Here is a 25,024-nt window from a genome sequence, read left to right as displayed (position 1 = left end):
GGTCGCAAAACTGTATTCATCTCTTATTGTACCACGACACTGGAACATGGTGATGTCTGCAGAATGTATTGAGATGATTAGATCTATTCCTTTAGCCACAACATGACTCTGAACTATTGTTTCAAGCAGTAATCATCAACAATAAACTACAGATAGGCAAATTCTTACAGTGAGTACCAATATCTCTCTCTAACCTAGTAAGAGTTCATTTCTGGACACTTCGCGAAAGAATTGTTTTCCTACATTTTTGCTACTAAAATATAACTAAAAGCCTAATTACAGGTCTTGATTGCGGGTTAACACGTTAAAAATTTACTTATTAATTTGTGTATCTGCATTGTTTAACAGAACATAACACAGTAAATTCTCAATCAACTGTGCAATGTAATCATCAAAAGTTTCATAATGTGAGTAGCTTTCTTGTTTATTCTGCTCTAAATGTTCATAAAACAGTGTCCTAAAATTATTACTATATATGAATATGCATATGTAAGATCTTCAGGGTTTATAAAGTTAGGATTTCTTATTTTATGTTGGTAGATAATAAATCTCTGAGAAAGTCTTGACTTTCTAACTTTCTAAGTCATTTCAACACAGAAGATTTTAGGTCAACAGTTTGTATAGATTGAGGCAAGTCACTTTTCCTCTCTAAGCCTTAGTTTCCCCACCAGGAGAATGAGGTTGTTGGAACAGATGCTGACTTCATGGTCCTGTTCTATTATAAAATTGTGTAAAGTCAGCCAAGTGTGGTGGATCATGCCTGTAATCTCAGCACTTTGTGAGGCCCAGACGGGCGGATCATCTGATGTCAGGAGTTAAAGACCAGCCTGGCCAACATAGTGAAACCCCATCTCTGTTAAAAATACAAAAAGTATCCAGGTGTGGTGGCAGGCAACTGTAATCTGAGCTACTCAGGAGACTGAGGAATGAGAATCCCTTGAACCCAGAAGGCAAAGGGTGCAGTGAGCTGAGATCATGGCACTGCACTTCAGCCTAGGCAACAGAGCAAGACTCCGTCTTGAAAAAAATTTTTTTAATGTATAAGTCTATATTTTGAAACTTTGTTAAAGTAAAATTTTCAAAAATTTAAAATCATAACTCTCAAGCAAATAAAATTATATGACTCTGTGGTCAAAAGGTTATTAAAGCAAAAATTTCAAATGATGAAAAACTGATTCCTAGGAAAATGTAAAATGAATAGATTATAAAGATTTTATTCAAATAATCAATTAATGATGGAACCAGTAAGATGGTAAAAACCACCTAAAAGTGTATTTCAAATGCCAAATATTTATAGGCAATATTAGGATAAGATTGTTGGACTACATTGAAAATGGCTAATGCCCAACAGTTAATAAATTGTTATCATTAAGGTTATCTCTTGCACCAGAAGGAAATTATTTGCATCTCTATGGAGCAAAAGTCTACAAGTTAACCCCTGCCCTCCTGCATTGTTAAGTAGCCCATTTAATAGAAAATTCATCATAACATTGCCCTGAATGAACACCCAAAAACTCTCTCCTGGCTATTTCCAAGTTTCATATAATTTTTCTGACAAGTCAATTCTTTTTTTTTCTTCTTTTTCAACCTTTATTTTAGATACAGGGGTACGTGTGCAGGGTTGTTCCTGGGTATACTGAATGTCGCTGAGGTTTGGGATGTGAATGATCCCATCACCTAGGTACCGAGCATAGTACCCAAGAGTTAGTTTTTCAATCCTTGTCCCCCTCTAGTCGTCCCAAGTGTGAATTGTTGTCATCTTTATCTGACAAGTCAATTCTAGTTATCTTTCATGAATGAAAGTTCTTGATTATGGTTTATGATATATAATTTTTAGAAAAGGTCTTTAACATCTTTATTTGACCCATGTTCAATTTCCATATAACTTTCAGATGAATGCTCTAAATGGGTCTTGCCTTGTTCTATGCTGATCTAAACATAAGAATTTCATAAGACAGTGTGTAAATAAATCTACAGGTAGGTCTTAAATTTATTATATATAAGGTAAAGTATATTTAATGACACAGTAGAATAAACAGGCTATGATTACAAGTCCTCAGATTATAAATATAATAATGATATCAAATATAGGCACACACAAACACAATCCAACAGAATTCTTGACTCTATTTCTTTTTTCATGGACAAAGGTAGCAAACATTCCTCTATATCTAACTTTTAAAAACACATCTACAAAAGCAAATGAACTCATCTGCAAAATAAAAAGCACATGTCTTTAATTTCTAATGTTTTATTATAGATTTTTAAGATACCTATTTATTTTCATTTCATTAGCTTAAAGAAAGTTACACAAGAATAAGCTTTTGCATGTCTCCTAAATTATTATATTTTAAATTTGTTATGAAGCTATAAATAAAACACATACTGTGCTTATGTGAATGAAACCACAGCATAATCTGAGTGCATTTGAAATGCACAGAGTATTCTCATTGCTTCAATAAGACAAAAGAAAAACATTACCTATTAGAATTAAAAGCCTGACCTTCAGCTATTCATCAGTCAAAAATAATTCATCATTAAATACGCACTGATTACAAAACAAAATTGTTAAAAAGCAAAAGTGACTAAAATAAACATGCTCTTGGGCCTTTCATTTAATAAGCATTTTGGAATCACTGGAGGCAAATAAAGTTAAATCCTCATGTGGGAGGACCAGGCTGCCCAACAGCGTTGTACTGAGACTCAACATTAAAGCCAGCTTCTAAAACGCCTCTTAGTCCTACCATCAATATGATAAATTTAAATCGAGATGGTAAAAAAAAAAAAAATTTAAAGCAGTAAAAATGCAAATATGCCCCCTTGGTAAGACGAGGTGTCAGGCAATTTGCCAAAAGAGTTATTTCAAGTCAGTGGCTCAGTCAAAGTAAAATTCCAGTCCCCAAACTTTTGTTAGGCTAATTTTCATTAAGCAGATGATTATGAGAGAAGAAAGAGATCTTTAAAATCCCAGTGACGGTGAGTAAGAGTGGAGATTCAGAAGAGCCGAGGAGTACTATAAATTTTTAGGAGCAGAGGGAGGTACTCAGGTCTATGGAGGGAAAATTGAAGAGGAAGACAGTCTAAAGTTCAGTTGTCCAACAGGCAAGCACAGCCCACAAGGGTACTAAAAGTAGTACATGAATGTGAGCCTAGAAAAGCTGTCATTAGATGATCAAATGATCTCTCTCTCCTTGGTCCATCTTCTCTTAATCTTAACACATTATCTGACATTTTGCCCTACACTTGTATCATTTAGATCTATAGTTTTTTTTTTTCAAATCTTGCCTCTATTGTAATGTTGTTTGTCTTTCTCTTTCACACAGATATTGAGTTAACCAGAACAAAGAAAATGTGGTGTATTTTAGCAATAATAGACTGAACTGAGAAAAGACAAGATAGAATGTATTATAAACATTCTCAGATTGTATTTTTAAACTTTCAGGAAATGAAAACGTCACAAATTGAACTTTTAAATATGGAGTGGATTGTGTAAGGGCAGAAGGATAATTTTCTATTCTGAATTTGAAACCTCTGTGTGAATAACTGCCATATGTAATGATCTTCGGTATTGGCAAAGGACATAAAGACGGAACACATGAACCTACTTGTCCACGTCTTCTAATCTAATGTAAAAAGTGTTAGAAGGAGTTTGGAGAGGATGATTTAAGGCTTAATATTGTCCAAATTTACTGTTTTAGTTCTAGTCATGTGCCTTCATTGAGGAAAATTGATCAGAGGCAGGTTTTAACTTATTTTGTTCATATTACACACGTTGAAATAAGCCAGATAATATATTGAAACACACTCAGTATCTGGACTAATTCTCAATATCTGGGCAGTAACCATTAAATCAAATTCAATATAATTACATAGAACAAATTTTTAAAAATCCACTATTATTAATAAATATACATAATTTATACAAAATGTTTTGTAAAAGTAACTGAATTTTTAAAGAGACGTCTATTTTAAAATGATACTCTCTAAGTACATTTTCAGATAGGTAACTTCATACTTTAGCATTATTTAATTTCTCAGCCACTAGACATAATCTGCAATCTCTACCCTACTCCGAGGAAACTCTACATTGGAACACTGAGGCCCGTGGCCTGTGAGAGCATCAGAGCTGACCATATGTTTAAATAGAAATGCTGGTTTATTTGCAAAATTACCAGTCTATTTTCTACTGTGTCTATAAATAATCAGCCATTGAAATGTAGAGTTTCTTCGGAGTAGGGTAGAGACTGCTTTATGTTAACAACCAGTAACAGACAAACGTCAAGAATCATACCCATTAGCATTTGTTCAGAACAGTCAAAATGGCATAAAGTATAGTTTATTAATGGAGTCAGTACCTCTGGTTTAAGCTTTTCTATTAAACGACATAGCAAATGTTTTCAAAACTTAGCTAGAATAATAGTTAAAACTATTCTGTTGTCAGATGTTCAGACTCACACATAGCATGATGTTAGAGAAAAATATAAACAAACATTTCTCAAGTGGCATACTTTTCAAAACCTTTTGAAGTCCACCTACAGTGCTCAGTCCCATTACAGCTATTTGGTTAAAGTCATTTATTTTATGTATTCATCTACACTTCCTCATTGCTAAATGGGCTTGAGGTTGATGAGCTCGATTTAAAAACAAAACCACAAATGCATAAATATATCTAACACCCTAGCCAGAAGATTCTTTTGTCATTCGTTCATAGGTAATACTTTGGCCCCGTGAGCATTAATGTAGGTGATTAGAATTTTGGCTCTCTGTTCTATCACATCAATAAGCTTTTCAATTCCTTGTCTACCGCCTTGACTTTCCCAATACACTTTATCAAGAAACAGAGACTGAAGGAGTTTCTGCCGTAAGTGCTGGCTCTTCAAAACAGAAACTGCAGAAGCGGGAAATCTGAAAAGATAAAATGATATTTCAATCTTAGTAATTGCTTGGGAATAGTACTCCTTACCCATTTGTTCTGACTTTCATTAATCTGTTGTAAATCACATTATCAAGGGGTATCTTTGAGAACCAAAGCATTTTTGTCACTGCCAAGATGACGCTTCTCTAAATAATAATAAACTAGAAGAAAATTTCTGGATCAAAAACATAAGTAATATTTTGCTGAATCCCCAATTTGACGTTTCCCAGCTTTCATTAAAATCCTGACAAAGCACAGTAAAAATCGTTTTCATAGTAAATTTCTAATAAACTCAGTTATACCTCAAAAACTGTAGTGAGAACATATATACTTGTTTAAAGAGTACACCTTGCCAGAAATTTTAGGCCTTACAAGCAACTCTTCCAAATTCGAATGAAGCACAATGGAGATGGCACACAGGGTTCCTGAAAGCCAAGGGTCAGGTGCTCTAGCAGTTCTGATGCTGCAGAAAAAACAAAGACCACAGTGCTGGACATGCTTAAGGCATGTGATTAAGTGGGGAATGAAAGAATGCTTACAAGAAGCTCTGAGTTCCCTGAAGACACTACTATACAGTTTCGGCCCTAAACTTTAGGGGCTCCAGTATTAAGCAGCATTTTTGCTTTATGAAGTATTCATAATCCATGAATTGTCAGTTCTATAGCCCTTCAACTAATTTAGCTGTGGCAGAATGTATGAGATGAAATTGTTAAAACCACTAGATCTCCTTAGTGACTAATCCTTTTCATAAAGGAAAGCAAAAATATTACCTGTCTCTGTACTACATTGCTATAATAGTGGGAATATTCAATGCATAAATCTAGGATTAGAAAAGTCTTCATTTTTGCTTTTCAGTGTATGAATTATATTTTCAAAGAAGATTTAACTTCAAACCCATTACTCCTCATAATACAGTTAAATAAATCTTCTTTGAAAGAAGAAATAAAGATATTCACATTTACATCAATGTATGAAATGGTTGAACTGTATTCTTCAGGCACTCTTAATTCTAAGAGGGAATTTAGGGATTTAAGAAGACCCTGTAATATCAACTTAGTAAGTGATGTCTCAGGAAAGTAAATTTTCCCATACATAAAATTTCCTTAGCTTAAAAGAGAGAACCTGCCGCATATCCTGCCTTCAATCCACAAAGAGACACGAGAAACAAATATCAACAGGGCAGGACCTGGCAAAAACTTATAAAATTGGGTCTGATAAAACTCTCACAAGAGCAGTGTTGCTTTTAATACTAAAGTACATAAAAATCCACACCATGTAAGTCATAGTGTTCAGGAAGAATGATTAAAATATGCTCCAGAATATTAACAAGAGTAATAATAACAGAGCATGAACACCACAGTTATTACAGAAAAAAAAAAAAAAAACTGGACTTGGATTTAGAAGACCTGAGTTCTACCTCAATTTTAGTCTTGCTCATGAGCTTTCCAGAAGTTACTTCGCTTCACATAGCTGGTTAGCTATTTTACCAATGAACCCTTTAAGTCTCCACCCTACAGCAGTTTCTTAGAAAATATGATTTCTGACTAAGGTGGGAAGTACGGAGGAGGATGGCTCTGACCCCCTGTGAGGTGGAGCTTGAAATCCAGCCACAATTTCCATTGCTGGGGTTGAACAGCTCATGCTTTATAGTTGGGTTCCTGCCATTACTAAGTGTTTTAATTTCCTTTATTTCCAAGTAGATGTCAGATCAAGTGCGCCATGAGCAGTCACTGTATTTTAACTTCTGCATTGCACAACTCCTTTGGTTCTCTCTTCATTCTGCATTCTTTCTGAGGCTTGCCAGATGGCCCCAGATCTTTGAGATCTTCCCTGAATTCTTGGTCAACCCTAACTAGCCTCCAGAAGCCCTCCCTCTCAGGTGTTAGATACTTTTCCCCTTAATCTGTATCTGCTAGAAGGATTTCAAAATGCTGAAAAATCCTCCTGCTGAATCAAACAGCCAGCTGTCCTTTGAGACCATGCCTTACTTACCAGATTGGCTGTCATTTTCCACTGCATCCATAAAAGTCACTTGAGTTTATTATGAATGTGGACATTCTGCCTTGTCAATATTTGCGTGTCTATTAGTTCTTCCCATGTCCTATCTTATGCCTAATAATGGAGCCTCTGCCAACTGCTTAACCCTGCTCTGCCAAATCCTAGGCCAGAGGTCCCTGCATTCTTCCAATATAACCCACATGGATTTTCACAACGAATGTGAAATGTAGCATGAGCTTTGTAGGTGGTATGGGTTGGAGATAGAGATGTCAGGGATGCACTCTGGTTCTGTTCTTCTTGAGTTTGTTTCCCTTCTTGGGTCTCCATTTCCAGATTCCACATTCACAATTACTTTCAAGGGTTAAAACGATCAGATGTTAAGATGTGAGTTTTCTCAGAACCTTGCTACTTTTCTAACATACAAGTGATGTTCTGCAGATGTGGCTATAAAACTTACTCTTTGATGCCTTCTAACAATTTGAAGTTTAAGTTATCTTCACTCCTGTCAAAGAAGCCCTTGTTGTCTATAAAAACCAAATGTCTTGGGTCATGCTTTCGCTGGATAATGTGTGCTAGAGCCACAGAACCTTGGTCGTCACATTTTGGCCTCAATCCATCCTGTACACAGGCATCTTCCTTGCGAGGTCTGAAGCCACAGCAATTTGTATCTAAGCGATTATAAATCTGTAAATGAAAAACACAAACAAAACCAAGATGCTGAGTGAAAACAAAACTTGGGAAAGTAACAAGATTTTCAACGACTAGTGCTTTCTGAATAGCTGACTTGCCAGAATCTAAGAGGGCCAGGCTCCTTTAATTAAAGACAACTGTCAGAATAAGTCCGAGGTTCATATCCTTCTGACTCAGTCATGGTTATAAGCATTTCCAGCTTCTGCTAATAGATCCAAAGTCAGATGATCCAAGTTAGGCATCTCCACCCTAAATATTCAAAGTTCCCACTGACATCACATACAGACACATGGCCAGCAGAATCTCTGACTCCACGCGGAAGACAAGAAACACCGTTGCATTTCTATGTATCTAGAAGGTTCTGTCTTGTTTTCTCCCTCATGTGGTTTATGGAAAATTGGAGTTATTTCATTGCCACAAAAAAGTTTATTGCTTCCCCTAGCCTATCTGGACTTCAGTATTACAGTAATCTAACTTGAAATTACATAGAAGAAATTTATTGAACATATGCGCAATCCAATCATGAAAACTAAAAGCGCTATGTAAATGGAGGCCACAGCTAGATTCTAAGTAAGTGAGCAGAATGAAGGAAATGGGCCTACTGAGGTTTATTATGGGAGTTAGGGATACCACCCTACAGAAGAGGGTAACCAGATTATTTAGAAAAAGAAGAATTGTTTAATGCCATTTCTTTTGGGCAAGGAAAAAAGTAATATTTATGAATCAGGTAAAATACAGCCTGGGCAAAGAAATTAGGTAAATTTAAGTCAAATCTGTGCTTTCACACTTCTTAGCTCTGCAACCTTGTGTAGATTCCTTTTCACCACTGACTCTCAATTTAAATGCTCGAGTAACAGGAATGATACTCTTTACCTCACAAAGCTGATAGAAAGATTTATGAAAATATGTGTACACCCTGCAGCCCTGACACGACCATCTAAGACACCAAAAAATGAAAATCACCATGACTCTTATTGAGACACACCTACATCCTATCCGAAGTTATTTACCTCAAAACAAGCTTCTAAGACAAAGAGTAATTTGTCTATTTTAAATAAAGAAAAACTCAGCCTCTGAGGCATTAAGTAACCTGCTCTGGGTAGAATATTAGTAAATAAGTAGCAATGACATAGATTTGTTTGTCTCCAAAACTCCATGATATTCCCCCCAGTACATTGTATTGAATGGTTTAAGGCTAACTAGTCAAAGTTTGTTTGTGTGCTCATGAATCAAAAGATGACTACACAGACACTGCCACTTTAATTCTTTTGGCATTAAACTCCCATCTTGTTCTCTCCTGTTGTGTTTCTGCAGCTCCCATGGAGCTGTCTAGGAGACCAGCTGCTTAGAAAGGGATGCAAAAAAGCAGTGCCAAAATTGAGTCTACTTTGGAATCATCATTTATTCATTCATCCAACAAACACTTATTGAACATCTTCTGTATCCTATCAGTGAGCTAGGAACCAAGGTAAATGTTGTCCATGGTCAGCACCTCTCCACCATTACCACTTCCAGTGGAAACTGAAATGGTCATTAAGTTTTTTTTAGCTACCACAGCAGGCTTCAAGAACTGGACAAAAGGCTTTATTCTTTGCTTTCTGTATGTAAACGGACTTTGTATCAAATAGCATGCTTGAGATCAAGGACTGTAAGAGAAGTTAGCATAAGCCAATTTTCTATAAAGTTTATGTAAATCTGGTCACATGGGTGGCAAGTGAGCGACCAAGCATTAGCACCAGTCAAAGGGTACACTGCTAGCCTAGAAACAGTCACAGAAAAGGAGGGTTCTGTCAAGATTGGTTCCAACCTGCTGATCCATGGGACCCAAAGTCTAATCTGTAGTTTATCCAGAAAGTCACAGAGGCTGACTCCAGGGAACAGTAAGTTACCTGATCTAATTCTGAACCACTGCTTGTTAATGTGTGTTTGTTCAACATGAGCATAAGAAGGTTTCCCAAAGTGAGCTAGAGCGCCCCAAGCAAATCACTGTACGTTAGAATAGCACGTGAAATGAAAAAAGCACAAATTAGAAACTTTTATAAAAATGTATTGAGCCCTTTCTTCTCAATTTCAGTCATTTTATGCAGTACCTTCACTGATTGAATATAAAAGAAATCAAATGATATAAAAGAGAATGCACCTGATTGCCAATTATTTAAGGTGAGATAGAACATGAAAAATAACTTTTCTAAAAGCTGCTTCCCATCCAATCACCTCTTTTTTAAAATACGGATTAGCTAATGATTCTCGAATAATCGGTATACCATTTTTATTATCATCATTGTTTCATCTAGTTATATTGACATTAAAAATGAAAAAACCCTGTATCTTATTTAAATTTAACTATTAAATTTGACTACAATATCAAAGTCTATTATATCGGACACATGTATTTTGAATTTAACTCTTAAAGAAAACTCTACCAAACATTTCTTAAATACTTCTTCAAACCCTAAGTTCCTCCATCATTGTGGATTTCATAGTAGTGGGGAAAGGACTAAGATACATAACTACATTTGCAGTGTTTCTATAACAAAGCCATGAGTAGCATATATTTATGTTAAATAATAAGCTCTTTAGAGATAAGGCCCTTTCAGTACTTCTATAAACATTATATATTTTCTATTTTTAAACTACATGAAAGCATTAAAAGTTAAAGGTGGAAAAGATCAATTTAGGTCATCTTTTTATTGCCTTACCAACTTTAGACTGTTTGCTACAGTGTACTTTTGAAGTGCTTCATCTGATCTAATTTTGAATCACTCAACAGTCTGTGATGACTTCATCACTTCCCTGACAGACTGTTGTGCCATTCAGATCTAACAGACATTATTATTGAAAACAGGTGTGTGCGTTCAGCCCAACTTGTTTTCTAGAAAATGCTGCCACTCATTTTTTTCAGATCTATATATGTACTTGATGGGCACATACACACACACACACACACACACACACACACACAAATATACACACATACACACACACATATACACACATATATATGCCGACCAAGTATATATATGCATATACCCACACACATATGCGTGTGTGTGTGTGTGTGTGTGTGTATGTATGCTTGGTGAACATACATCTGTGTGTGTGCATATATATATATGTATGTGTGTATATATATGTGTGTGTGTGTAAATATATATATATATAGTGTGTGTGTGTGCGCATGTGCACACTGTGTGTACACCTTAGATGGAAAATCACCTTGTAATATCTCAAATAATTTAGATTTTACTTTGTTTTCCTTATCCTCCAACTGTAGTAATTTAAGTCTTTGTATTATAGCCCTTGTCCAGCAAGGGCTTATGTACCTCTTAATTCATGTTCTCTAGCTCTTCTCGGAATTTTGTTTATAGCCTTCCTTTTGAATTCTCATTCAATATACCAAAAATAACTTGACCACAAAAACATAATCTACTCCCTTAAATTCAGTGCCATTTTGTTGGGCAGTTAATTTAGTTATATATTGAGCATATTTCTGCTTACTTTTAGGATAGCTTATCTATTTTTAAAGCCTAATAAAGCATATCCTGCATAGCTATGAATCCATAATATGGTTTTAATATACTTGTTTAGAGCACACATTAAAACAATCACTTAACTACTGCATGATTAAGCACTGTAGTGCACATCTTCATGTTTGTGTAGGTAATTATCCTACAAAGAAGGCTATTTGGGGATAAATTTTTGTCAGCTAAGCAATGGTGAGTGTTAGTCCTCATTACTGCTGCTTGTTCAAATTCACATCTTCTCATTCTTTAAAATAGGAATATCTTTTGCAAAACTGATCTTCTGCATCTTAAAATTACTGCCAACCACCATTTTCCATAAAATGACTCTTTCCTTTCTTAGGAAAATACATCTTTTCAGTGTTTACCTAACTAAAATTATACTCAGAAAAACCCAGGTGTTCCAGCCAAATTTTATGTTGGTGGTGGTGGGATATTTTTAGATATATTTCCTTCTTCTAAATTTTTTTAATCCCATTTTCCTTTGGTAGTGTTAGTTTTGCCTGCAGGAAAAAAAAAAAAGTATCTATGAGTGATTCAGATTATGCTTACAGTATCTAAACAAGGGTGCCTCTGCCGCACTGTCCTGGTTCCCCAAACCCATTAGAAATCTGTGAAAACCCAAAGATGTTCCATCCCTATTCACAATACCCATGCCAGCTATGTCTTCAAAAACTGGTCTATCAAAAAATTGTGTCAATCTCTTCACATCTTCTTTTTCCTCAAAACAATATGATTAAATAACTAATTTCTGGCAATGTTTGAATGAAGGCAATAAAAAGTACTATATTTTTATTTTATTTATATATGTAATGCTGCCAATATTAACAATGAAAAATATTAAGCACAGTCATATATTGAGTGTTTAGTATGTGCCAGGAACTGTATACTTAATGCTTCACATGTATTATTTCATTTAATCCTCATAGTAACTTTAAGATATAGGTGATGCCAAAAGTCTCATTTGATAAATGAGGAAACTGAGGCACAAAAGGGCTAGCTGACTTTCTCAAGGCCGCTCAACTCTTAAATGAACAGAACTCAGGATTCCAGCCCAGATTTCTAAGGTTTTAAAGTCCATGTTTTTAACCACCCTGATTGTATCTCTCAGGTATAGTCTCCAAAGTGATACTGCAAAAAAGGAAGTGCATTTGCATAGAATGTTAAATGATACTGAATTTAAAATATTGGTTATAAGGGTTTCATCAGAAATACAAAGATCTTCAGTAGGACTTCAGAGAAAAGCTCATGAAGGAGAGGGCATTATAGTTAAATTTTAAGAGCCAGGCAGTGTTAGCTAAAAACCAGGCAAAGGCGTGAAGGTAAGAAATCCAAAGACATCTTTAGAGACACAATGAGCATATTTGGTCAGCGCTTCTCTATGTGGACTATTGTTTTGTTAAATAAATAAAAAATTATTAATTATTAGAAAATAAAATTTGTAAAATGGAAAATACCAGATGAATATCTTGTTAGACTCAGCAGACAAATTACTCTATAAAATTATTAAAGTTTCTGAATGCTTATTTGTAAATCTAGAGACAACAGATGCTGAAGAGGATGTAGAGAAATAGAAATATTTTTACACTGCTGGTGGGTGTGCAAATTGATTCAACCATTGTGGAAGACAGTGTGGCAATTCTTCAAGGATCTAGAAATAGAAATTCCATTTGACCCAGCAATCCCATTACTGGGTATATACCCAAAGGACTATAAATCATTCTGTTATGAAGACACATGCACATGTATGTTTATCGTGGCACTGTTTACAATAGCAAAGACCTGGAACCAACCCAAATGCCCATCAGAGATAGACTGGACAAAGAAAATGTAGCACATATACACCATGGAATACTATGCAGCCATAAAAAATGATGAGTTCGTGTCCTTTGTAGGGACATGAATGAACCTGGAAACCATCATTCTCAGCAAACTGACACAAGAACCGAAAATCAAACACCGCATGTTCTCACTCATAGGTGGGTGATGAACAGTGAGAACACGTGGACACAGAGGGGAGCATCACACACTGGGGTCTGTTAGCAGGGGCCGGGGGAGGGAGGGTGGGAGGAAGGGTGGGGAGGGATAACATGGGGAGAAATATCAGGTATAGCTGATGGGGAGATGGAGGCAACAAATCACCTTGCCATGAATGTACCCATGCAACGATCCTGCATGATCTGCACATGTATCCCAGAATTTAAAGTACAGTTAAAAAAAAAAAAAAAGCTAAAAGTGTTTTATGTGTCTACAAGTTTAATTAGTACTTTCTCATGCGGAGCTGGAAGAAAGGTCAAAGGCAAGTGAGTAGGGCATCAGGTGAAAACATTAAAGAAATGAAAACCAAAGGAACACAGGCAGAATGTACTTGACAGCTAGAGAGAGTAAAATGAGGATGTTCTTAACATAGGTCGGAAATTCACGTTACCCAAATGTTATTATCATTCAATCCTGTTAGTTAAATCAGATAAAGCTCTGTTTTTCCACCTCTGTTTTCCACCTCTTTAAGAGTCTAAGTGAGGGTATATTCTGCAGGTGTATGTAGGTGTTTGTGTGTTTCTGGTTTGGTAAATCAGTGTCTTAAGCTCCTTACCATCTCTTTTCAAATGATTTGTTTTTAGCATTTAAAAACTGCATCTTTAGAAAGAAAAGTGCATTATCAGAGAGAAGGTATAAATATGCAACAAGATATGTAATTAGTGGAATTTAACAATTCACCATGGTGATTCACCCAATGCCTAGCACATAGTAGGCACTCAATAAATGTTTGTTATTGAACCCTGCTGAAAGTTGGTACCCACTTTGTATTTGGCTATTTACAATGCTCCTCCAAAGCACTGTCTTGTATTAGGAAGAGTCAAATAAACAAAATAATGGTGGCTTATCAAGATATGGAGTTTTTTTTTTTAATGTAGCATCCACTGAATAAAGTACAAAAAAAAAAAAAAAAAAAAACGAACAGGCCAAACAATGGAATTGCCTGTACTTGTTACATGCTTTTGGTTAGCTTCTTTTGTGGGTTTAAATTAACTAACCATGGATAATGAATTCTCATATCTCACATAGGGTCTACCATACTGCCATGTACGTACTAGGCATTCAATAAACACATACTAGGCAGGTTGATAGAAACAACCAAAAGAAATTCTTTTCTATAAATAGTAGTTTTCTGGAAAATTCCTTTCAAGCCAATTTATCTCATGGGATATCTCATTTAGAAAAAAAGTTCCATTTGCAATAATTTTAATTATTTTGAAAAGGCAAAAAGACAGTGACAATTGTTATCATTATCAGTACCTCTTCAGACAGACAGCTACAAAAACATATGAACTTATTTGTTTATCAGCTAATAACTTACATTGGAAGATTCCTCTACATGAATTTGTCTTGATGTAAACCATTGTATGTTGCCATATTATCAATGGAACTAGAGTTGGCCCCTTGTAGTCTAGTGAATATACAAAGGGACACTAGATTGTAAAGAATGCAACTTCAGACAAATTTCACAATCCCCATGGCACTTGTTAATTAAGACACAGCCTCTTACTTGGAGAGCCATACAAAGCAAAAGCCCACAGTATTCCCCCCACTCCACCCCCGCCAGCACCCGTATCACTTGGGAACTCTCACCACATAAAATAGTGGATTTCATTCTTGTTCTATGCAGCCATGGTGCCTGTTAAATTAGTGAGCATGCATATGCGACTTGCAGAGCAGTTGATGAACGATGAGAAATGTAAAAATAGTCTGCATTATAGAAATCTAACAATGGGCATAGGCTCCCTCATGTCTCTGCCTCTGTATTAAAACCCATATACTGCACCTCTCAATAAGAACCAGAAGCCAAACATCACTATGCCACAGAAAGACTGGAGTCACCAGGCAAGCAACAATCTATTTTTGGAGAAAGAAAATTCATGTTCTATAATTTGCACAAGCAGGGATACATTAAAATAGTCTCTGTCAAAGACACATCCACGTTCCTGTAAAGATTTAAAAAGAACACTCAGACTAAAACAAACTTTTTGCATTTTATGAAATTCTGATTTATAGAATAAATTTCTATTAAGCAATAAATTAAACATAGCAATTAAAAAACCTTACTATAATAAAATTTTTTAATTATTTTCTTCAGTGAAGTAAAACACTACTACTTGGAACTGAATCTATAAAATAGAAATAGAAATAAGCTAAAATGTGTTCATTTACAGCTGAAGGAATAGTATCACTGAAAACCTTTTTGTGCTTAACTTAATATGCATTACTTTTATTATTAATATAGAATTTCTATCAATTTTATTTTTTCTATAATATAGAATTTTTAAGTAAAATGACAAAAGTAAAGATAAGCTGAATGACTACATTAAAAATCAATTTTGGTTATGGTTAACAGAACCTAATGTAGCAAACAAATTTAATAGCTATTTGAATTTATACTTTTTTATAAAAATAAGTTCTCTTTTTAAAAAATAAATTAATTTTGATAGCCTAATTATTTTCTGGTCACTAAAAATCAATTTTGCTTTTATGAATTAAACTTTTCTTAAAAAATGCTTTTACATATATGCATAGAATTTTCCAATCTACATTTCTGTGCTCCTTGGGTTAGCAAATAGCTATAAAATCAAGCCCTTTACATAAGCTGGCTAAAATATTTCAGAACACTGCTAAAGCACTTTACATTAAAACTTTATAATCATCAAAATAATCCAGAATGGTATGTATTTTCCCCATCTTACAAGTGAAGAAAAAAGTTCACAGAGGATAGCAACCTGCCTAAGGAGATACAACTAGTGACTCATGTGGATTTCAAAAGACATCCTCTTGCCTACCACGATGCTTCCCCCTGCTACAAAAGACAAAGTTCTGGCTTTCATGAAGATTATGACTTAATGCCTCTAAGTATGATTCACTGGGTATTCTCTACAGCAACCAGCATCATACTTTGTACAATGCAGGTACTCTATAAATGGTAGTTGAAAGAAATCAAAGAATGCATACCAGCTCCACTCAGCTCATCCATCAAAACAGAAGGCAGATGGCTAACTACTAAAAGTTCTGTTTTTCCATATCCACTCTTTTGTAGAAATCTTAAAATCACAGAATCTAAGAATCACAGAAATGTAAAACCTTTGAAGTTACTAGATCCTCTATAGACAAAAGGGAGTTTATTTCAGAAAAGATAACCTAGAGCAATGGACTTCAAACTTTTGATTTCAGAATTCTTTGACACTCTTAAAAATTACTGAAGACCCCCTAAGAGTATTCATTTATAGTTATTTACCATATTAAATGAAGAATTAAAGCCAAGAATTTAAAAAACAAATATGTATTAAATTCATATAAAAATAACATCATATGTTAATATAAATTACATCTTTTAAAGGATTTTGCTATACTTTCCAAACAAATAAGAGAAGTGGAATTGTTCTTTCAAGTTAAAATGGCATTTAACGAAAAAAGCAGCTAGTTCAGCTCACAATTCAAACAATTACATGAGTGGTTTCCTCAAGATGACCATTGCACTGTGGGATATAATTGATATGCTTTATACATTCTAATTTTGTCATGCACAGGATATTAAAAAGACAGGTGACTTCAAACTATGCTACAAGTCTACAGTAATCAAAACAGCATGGCACTGGTACCAAAACAGAGATACAGACCAATGGAACAGAACAGAGGCCTTGGAGGCAACACCACACATCTACAACCATCTGATTTTTGACAGATCTGACAAAAACAAGCAATGGGGAAAAGAGTCCCTGTTTAATAAATGATGTTGGGAAAACTGGTTAGCCATGTGCAGAAAGCAGAAACTGGACTCCTTCCTGACACCTTATACTAAAATTAACTCCAGAGGGATTAAAGACTTAAACATAAGACCTAACACCATTAAAATGCTAGAAGAAAATCTAGGCAAAACCATTCAGGACATAGGCATAGGACTTCATGACTAAAACAACAAAAGCATTGGCAACAAAAGCCAAAAGAGACAAATGGGACCCAATCAAACTCCAGAGCTTCTGAACAACAAAAGAAACAGTCATGAGAGTGAATCCGCAACCAACAGAATGGGAAAAAATTTTTGCAGTCCACCCATCTGACAAAGGGCTAATATCCTGAATCTACAAAGAACTAAAACAGATTTACAAGAAAAAAACAAACAAGCCCATTCAAAAGTGGACGAAGGATATGAACAGACACTTTACAAAAGAAGACATACATGAGGCCAACAAACATATGAAAAAATGCTCATTATCACTGGTCATTAGAGAAATGCAAATCAAAACCACATTGAGATACCACTTCACGTCAGTTAGAATGGCGATCATTAAAAAATCTGGAGACAACAGATGCTGGAGAGGATGTGGAGAAATAGGAACACTTTTACGCTGTTGGTAGGAGTGTAAATTAGTTCAACCATTGTGGAAGACAGTGTAGTACTTCCTCAAGGACCTAGAAATAGAAATTCCATTTGACCCAGCAATCCCATTGCTGGGTATATATCCAAAGGATTATAAATCATTATGTTATGAAGACACATGCACACGAATGTTCACTGCAGCACTGTTTACAATAGCAAAGGCTTGGAACCAACCCAAATGCCCATCAACGATAGATTGGACAGGGAAAATGTAGCACATATATACCATGGAATACTATGCAGCCATTAAAAATGATGAGTTTGTGTCCTTCGTAGGGACATGGATGAACCTGGAAACCATCATTCTCAGCAAACTGACACAACAACAGAAAATCAAACACCACATGTTCTCACTCATAGGCGGGTGTTGAACAATGAGAACACGTGGACACAGAGGGGAACATCACACACTGAGGTCTGTGTAGGGGAACTAGGGGAAGGACATCAGGGGGTGGGGAGTTGGGGAGGGATAACATAGGAAGAAATGCCAGATATAGGTGATGTGGAGGAAGGCAGCAAACCACATTGCCATGTATGTACCTATGCAACAATCTTGCATGTTCTTCACATGTACCCCAGAACCTAAAATGCAATAAAATATGTATTTTTTAAAACAAGACAGGGAGTTATAGGTAGAGGTTTTTAAAAAATTAATATATTTTTATTGTTTCAAGAAAATATTTAAGGGAATCCAGCATTTATTTCATGTGCTATTTTTCTTCCTGTGGCTGCAGCAGCAGTGAAGAGTACAATGACCACTGGTAGTTTGGTGCCTGCCTTTATTCATGCAAAGCATCAACAGATTTAACCACTACTGCATATATCAACACTGAAAAAAAGCAAAAAAAAAAAAAAAAAATAAGATCTCAGTATTATTGTGAAAATAGTTTTGGCTTTATGAACCTCTGGAAGGCACACAAAAACCATTGCCCCAAACCATTCAATTTGATCATACAACAGTAGTAATTATTGGAAGCTCCATATATCTTTTAGTGATATGTCTCCATAAACATCATAAATATGGTTGAGAAGAGCATGAAACTAATAGAATACTTATCCTACTTTTGCACTGGTTGAACCAGCTCTCACTTTACCCTTAGCCCTCTCTGAATCTACTTCTTCATTAGCCAATAATGAGCCATAAACTTTTTAAAAACTTTTTATATAATATAAAAAGCATATACATTGAGCCCAGTGAGTATCTGTCTGCCCTCCCAGATGTTCTTTTGAAAATACTATCATGCTCACTTTTCCAAAACCGTTGTATTTGCATCCTACCAGACTTACTCAGAGGTTCAATGCTTTGACCTCCTGTTTTGCTAGAAAATACCAGTCAAGGTTGGTTTCAGACTGTCTATGATTTAATGGCACAGGATTAGTGAAGAAGCCAATCCCAAAAGGTACTTCCAGCAATGTGTTAAACAATGTTTGAATCTCAAATGGTTATTTATTATATCACACAGGCTTCCTCAAGTCTCTGCTCTTTCTAGTCCAGCTATGCTTATAACTAGACTTACAACTGAGGCATGCTAACTATGCAGTGATTAATTTCAACAGTCTAAAAAATTCACCACATGGGTGGAAATAAGCAAAGGGGACATAAAATTTAAAAATATATACTGTGCTTTTGATTAATAATAAAATTAGAATGATTCCAGTAATGCTCAATTGGTTGTCGCTTAGCAATTTGAAATTACAAAGATAACATATTTGGTCAGATATTTCCTCCTTTAATTCAGACTGATTCAAGAGCAAAGACTTATGTTAACCAATTTTCTATTCTACATGTTATGCAGATGAGGCCTTAGAACAATTAACACCAGCAATATCTGAGCATGAATGCTAGATAGTAGGTAGAAAGAATACATTTAAGTCCCAGAATACATTTAAGTTTGAAGCAGACATATGAGGAATCTATATGTTTCTTAATGGAAGAGATATGCTTTGAGACAAAGATCAGTCTGAAAAGGATATGTACCGGCACATATTATAATCACCCATGTTCATTATAAAGGCATAGTTTATTAGATACCTGTCCTCAATAAGCAGAATGTACTTCTGAATGTTGTCTGATACATTTTTGTTATTGAGGCCTGGTATCTAATAAGCTATGCCTCTATAATGAACATTGGTCAGTGTGGCTAGACTATTCTTTTTCTTAAAGTTGCCTTTATGAAGAAAATGCTTACATTCTGTGAAGTGAGAGAATGTGGTCTTAAAAGTCAAGCCTCGATTCCACCTGAAGATGGCCAAATAGGAAAAGCTCTGTAGTGCAGTTCCCAGCAAGAACGCAGAAGGTGAGTAATAACGACATTTCCAAACGAATTTTTACTGCCCACAGACCAGGAGATTCCTGGGCAGAAAAATGTCATGAGTCTCCAGCACAGCTGTTTCAGTTGGCACAATGGGTCTCCACACAAAAACTCACACAAATCTGGGTGCCGTTTCAACTGGCCACTGGAATGCTTGGGAGACAGAGTCACCTGTTCAACTGAAAAAAAGGGGGCTGTAACAGGGAGCCAGGTGATCTGGCTTGGCTGGTCCCACCCCCACAAAGACCAGCAATCTGAAATGCTCTGGATTGAGAGTTTCACAGCAAGCACAGCTGGACCCGAGATGGTCCAGCTCTGTGGGGAGAAGTACGTCCACCATTACCAAGGCAGTCCACCACTACCGAGGCAGTCTGCCATTACCGAGGCAGTCTGCCATTACCAAGGCAATACACCATTACCAAGGCAGTCTGCCATTACAGAAACAGTCCGCCATTAATGAGGCAGGCCGCCATTACTGAGGCAGTTCTAACTATACCTCTATACACAAAACCACAAGGAAGTTCACACAGCAGCTGGGCAGAGCCCACAGCAACTCAGCAATGCCTCTGCTGGCAGACTGTGACTAGGCTACCTCCTTGCTGGGCAGGGCATCTCTGAAAAAAAGGCAGCAGAACATCAGGAACTTATAAACAAAGCCCCACCTTCCCAGGACAGAGCACCTGGGAAATAAGGCATTTATGAGTTCCACTACAGCAGACTTAAACGCACCTGCCCAGTAGCTCTGAACGGAACAATGGAGCTCACAGCTCAGCACTTGAGCTCCTATAAAGGAGAGACTGTCACCTCAAGCAGCTCCCTGACTCCCGTGTATCCAAAGAGATACCTCAGAAAGAAGAGCTCAGGCTGACATCTGGTGAGTATCCTTCTGGGACAAAGATAACAGAAGAAAAAACTGGCAGCAACCCTTACTGTTCTACAGCCACTGCAAGTGATCCCCAGGCAAGCAGGGTCTGGAGTGGACCTCCAGCAGTCCTGCAGCAGAGGGGCCTGACTGTTAGAAGAAAAACTAAGAAACAGAAAGAAATAGCTTCAACATCAACAAAAAGGATGTCCACTCAGAGACCCCATCCGAAAGTCACCAACTACAAAGACCACAGGTAGATAAAGCCACTAAGATGGGAAGACACCAGTGCAAAAAGGATGAAAATCCCCAAAACCAGAACGCCTCTCCTCCTCCAAGGGATCACAACTCCTCACCAGCAAGGGAACAAGACTGGATAGAGAATGAGTCTGATGAATTGACAGAAACAGGCATCAGAGTGGGTAATAACCAACTTCTCAGAGCTAAAAGAACATGTTCTAACCCAATGCAAAGAAACCAAGAACCTTGAAATAAGGCTTGACAAATGCTAATGACAATAAACAGCTTACAAAAGAATATAAATGAATTGATTGAGCTGAAAAACACACCATGAGAACTTCACAAAGTATACACAAGTTTCAATAGCCAAATTGACCAAGCAGAAGAAAGGATACCTTTTGACCAAGCAGAAGAAGATCAACTCAATAAAATAAAACAAGAAGGCAAGATTTGAGAAAAAGAGAGTGAAAAGAAATGAACAAAGCCTCCAAGAAGTAGGGGATTATGTGAAAAGACCTAATCTACATTTGATAGGTGTGTCTGAATGTGACAGAGAGAATGAATCTCTTCAGGATAATATCCAGGAGAACTTTCCCAACCTAGCAAGACAGGCCAACATTCAAGTCCAGGAAATACAGAGAACACCACAAAGATATTCAAGAAGAGCAGCCCCAAGGCATATAATCCTCAGATTCACCAGGGTTGAAATGAAGGAAAAATTGCTAAGGGCAGCAAGAGAGAAAGGTCGGGTTGCCCACAAACGGAAGCCCATCAGACTCACAGCGGATCTCTCAGTAGAAACCCTACAAGCCAGAAGAGAGTTGCTATAGGCTCATATAGTTCTACTGTTGTTTTCCTAACCTTCTTCAAGGTTTTGAGAAGGCCTAACATTTCAAGGGAAGTGGAATATAGCAGGTCAACTTCTGGAGGCAGATTTTACAGACTACCTAGATCAGATTGTCTTTGGAAGAGTGAAATTGAAAGGAGTCGCCAAGTGTAAAGAGGAGGTGTGTTCCATGAATGGTCAAAGAGGAACTGAATGTGCAGATCACCAAAGAAACATCTGGGAAGGAAACACACTTGCTGCGAAACAAGAGTACAGTCAGTCCCAGGCATGGAAATGACATTTTGTCAGATTCAAGAAGCAAGTTACAAAATCTCAAATGATGACTGAGGCTCACAGATCAATTGATAATTGATTACACAGGAAGTATTCTCTGAAGTTCCTCTTATCTATGTAAAAATGATAACCCCTGTTCCAATTTTACCTAAATGGCAGGTCCATGGAAACCAGCCTTATATGATGTGGTTTCATACAGCAACAAATATTATAATGAGCAGCTCCACACCATAGAACATTCAAAGAAAGACCTATGTGATCTCTACCAGTAAAAAAAAGTTGGGAATAGACCATGAACAAGAATGTGGGTCATATTCAACCAACAGTGGATAGACCGAACTGCAACACACACACACACACACACACACACACACAGTATGAGAAAATAGTGGCAGATAAGATTGGAAAGTTAGCAAAGTAAGTCATGGGACTTATTAAAAGCAATGCTATTTTTTTCTATATAAACTGCATCCCTGGATAACCAAACAGAACATGAAGTGAAAATCCTCTTTAAATTAGTGTTCCAACTAATAAATGAAGAATTAATGATATAATTAACATATGACTTTTCAATTCCCAGTGAACTGGTGGAACAATGTGAACATCAATAGCTGCTATCATCACAAGGAGAAGCACTAACTAGATATGGTGTGTCTTCCGATAAAAGAATATACTACTATCTAAAAAGAGGACTTGACAAAATAAATCAAATCCAAATCTATTCACTAATTCGACACCAATCTACAGGGAATGTAGACAACGGAAGGGCAAAAGAAAGGCACCACAAAAACACAATCACCAAAATCTAGAGTGTGAACTCTAAAAAACAAATTATCTGGTTTCTTCAACAAGATATTGAAAGGGAAAAGAAAAGATATAGAGATGAAGTCCACAGATTAGAAGGCACACAAACCAATCACAAGGCGTAGCGATTATTTACATCTTGATTCAAATAAACAAACTGAAATATATAAATGACACTTATGAAATAAAAACATGGCCACTGACTGGGTATTTGACTAGAATTATTGCTCAATTTTCTTTTGGATGTGACAATAGTAATGTGCTTATGTGTTTTATATTCTAGGGATACACACTGAAATATTTACAAATGAAATAACGTAATACCAATGATTTTCTTGAAATTAATGGGGGTGTGGAAAGTAGGTAGAGATGGAGATTAAATAACATGGATCATGAGCTGATAATTGTTGAAGTTGAGTGACAAGCACATAAAGGTTTATTATAATATCCTATCTTCCTGTGTATATGTTTAATTTTCCATAATAATTTTTTAATGCACTAAAGAATTTAAACTTTATCTTCCCATCAAATGGAAGTCTTTCGACATTTTATTTTGCAAGTGGCAATATGACTAAAAGAGAAATAAGAAAGATAAATTCAGCAATGATTTGCACATTAATTGGCAGTTGGGTAAGACTAAAGACCAGGAGATTAGTTAGGAGTCTCTTACAGTATCTTGATCTACATTGACAATAGTCTCATTGAAGTAACATTAACAGAAATGAAAAAGAAAAAAGTGACAGGAATGACTTTGAGGAACATCAAAGTTCACTGCTACTTGAATATGAAACACTAAGCAGAGAAAGATTAAAAGATGACACAAAAATCGCAATCCTGGCATGTTTTAAAAATAGTAATGACATGATTAAAAATAGGCAAGTCAAGATGGCAAATTGTTAGGTGATGAGGTAACAAATTTACTTCTAGACATCAAGTTTGAGAGGATGAAGTGGTCACTTGCTGTTTAAAGCAAATTATTGTTTAGTTACACTTGCATTAAAAAATGATGTCCTTTGTGCTGTCTCCTGAAATGTGATGATGTATTTAAAAATAAAGTGTCATAAATTGATCTTAGTATAATGAAATAAATGAATAAAATAAAAATATAAGTCAAATCTTGTTACCAATACTAAAATAACCCAAATCCTCCTTTAATAAAAGTATTTTCTTGTCATGGTTTACCATTTGTTTACCTTATTTCCCTACCAAAAAAAAAGCTCCATGTTCCCCGATATTGTAAGTAGATCTGTATATGTACTTATTTTACATCACTTCCCCTGTCTCTATATATCTAAACATATAAAGCAGTAAACACATCATAGGTTCCCAATAAATACCAAGTTTTCTGGCCAATATGCTCACTTATTGCAAGCAGTATTCAGAAGAATAAAATTATAACATTGCCAGATAGTTTGGAAAGTCTTCTGAGGCTTCCTTAAATAAGACAACATCATTATTTTTTTAAGCAGCATCATTTATTATCTTAAGTAACATTGTCAATGCTGAAATAATTTCTCCTAGTGACAAACTATGGAAATATATATAGTAGAAACTGTCTAAGTCAGACTTTTGAATTTCATTTATGACAAACTTAGCTGTACACAATTAGAAGCCTATAATAACCACAATGCCATTCAGTGTTTCGTATTTCCATATCTGAAAGTTTGGAATTTTACATTTTTAATGCCTACCATCATACATTCCCATACCTTAGTAAGTGACTCCTTGTAATCAAATGAACCATTCTAATTTCCTTCATACACACACACACAAATTGGGGAAATGCCTCAAAAATAATAAAAAGCAGAAGTATATTGTTCTCTAAACCCTCTGATCCCTGACAATTTTTGCTCCCTAGATCCCAACCAATTCAGCATGCTAACCAATACTGACAACTAATCCCAGACTTTCTTTGCTACTTGAAACCAAGGCAACATCCAACTACATTATCTCTCATTGTTTGCTAGAAAATAAATGAGAAATTATTTCATTCATTTGCTTGAACTTACCAATAGATACATGGCTAGAGGTCATTTAGTTTGGCAGTATTCTGATTCAGCAAAGCAATAAAACCAACCGAAACTATCTGAAATCCCAATGTCCAGGACCCTGGAGCACTCTGCCTCTTGCTGTCA

At 35.9% G+C, this 25,024-nt stretch overlaps 1 protein-coding gene across 3 annotated transcripts in view; it reads right to left on the bottom strand.

The window, feature by feature from the left end:
* Positions 1 to 2,235: 2,235 nt before the first annotated feature.
* GASK1B (golgi associated kinase 1B) overlaps positions 2,236 to 25,024 on the bottom strand; it is a 51,901-nt gene continuing 29,112 nt past the window's right edge. For all 3 annotated transcript variants that reach the window (XM_010338562.3, XM_003927937.4, XM_010338563.3), the window contains exons 4-5: positions 7,371 to 7,597; positions 2,236 to 4,905 (exon numbers count right to left, since the gene is read on the bottom strand). In XM_010338562.3, the coding sequence (XP_010336864.3) occupies positions 4,698 to 4,905; positions 7,371 to 7,597 (435 nt within the window). In that variant the 3' untranslated portion in view covers positions 2,236 to 4,697. The remainder of the gene's footprint in view (positions 4,906 to 7,370; positions 7,598 to 25,024) is intronic.

The sequence above is a fragment of the Saimiri boliviensis genome, chromosome 3, assembly GCF_048565385.1.
Source record: "Saimiri boliviensis isolate mSaiBol1 chromosome 3, mSaiBol1.pri, whole genome shotgun sequence".
In the NCBI taxonomy this organism is placed as follows: Eukaryota; Metazoa; Chordata; class Mammalia; order Primates; family Cebidae; genus Saimiri; species Saimiri boliviensis.
Note: the sequence above shows the minus strand (reverse complement) of the source record. Positions and strands in the feature narration are given on the sequence as shown.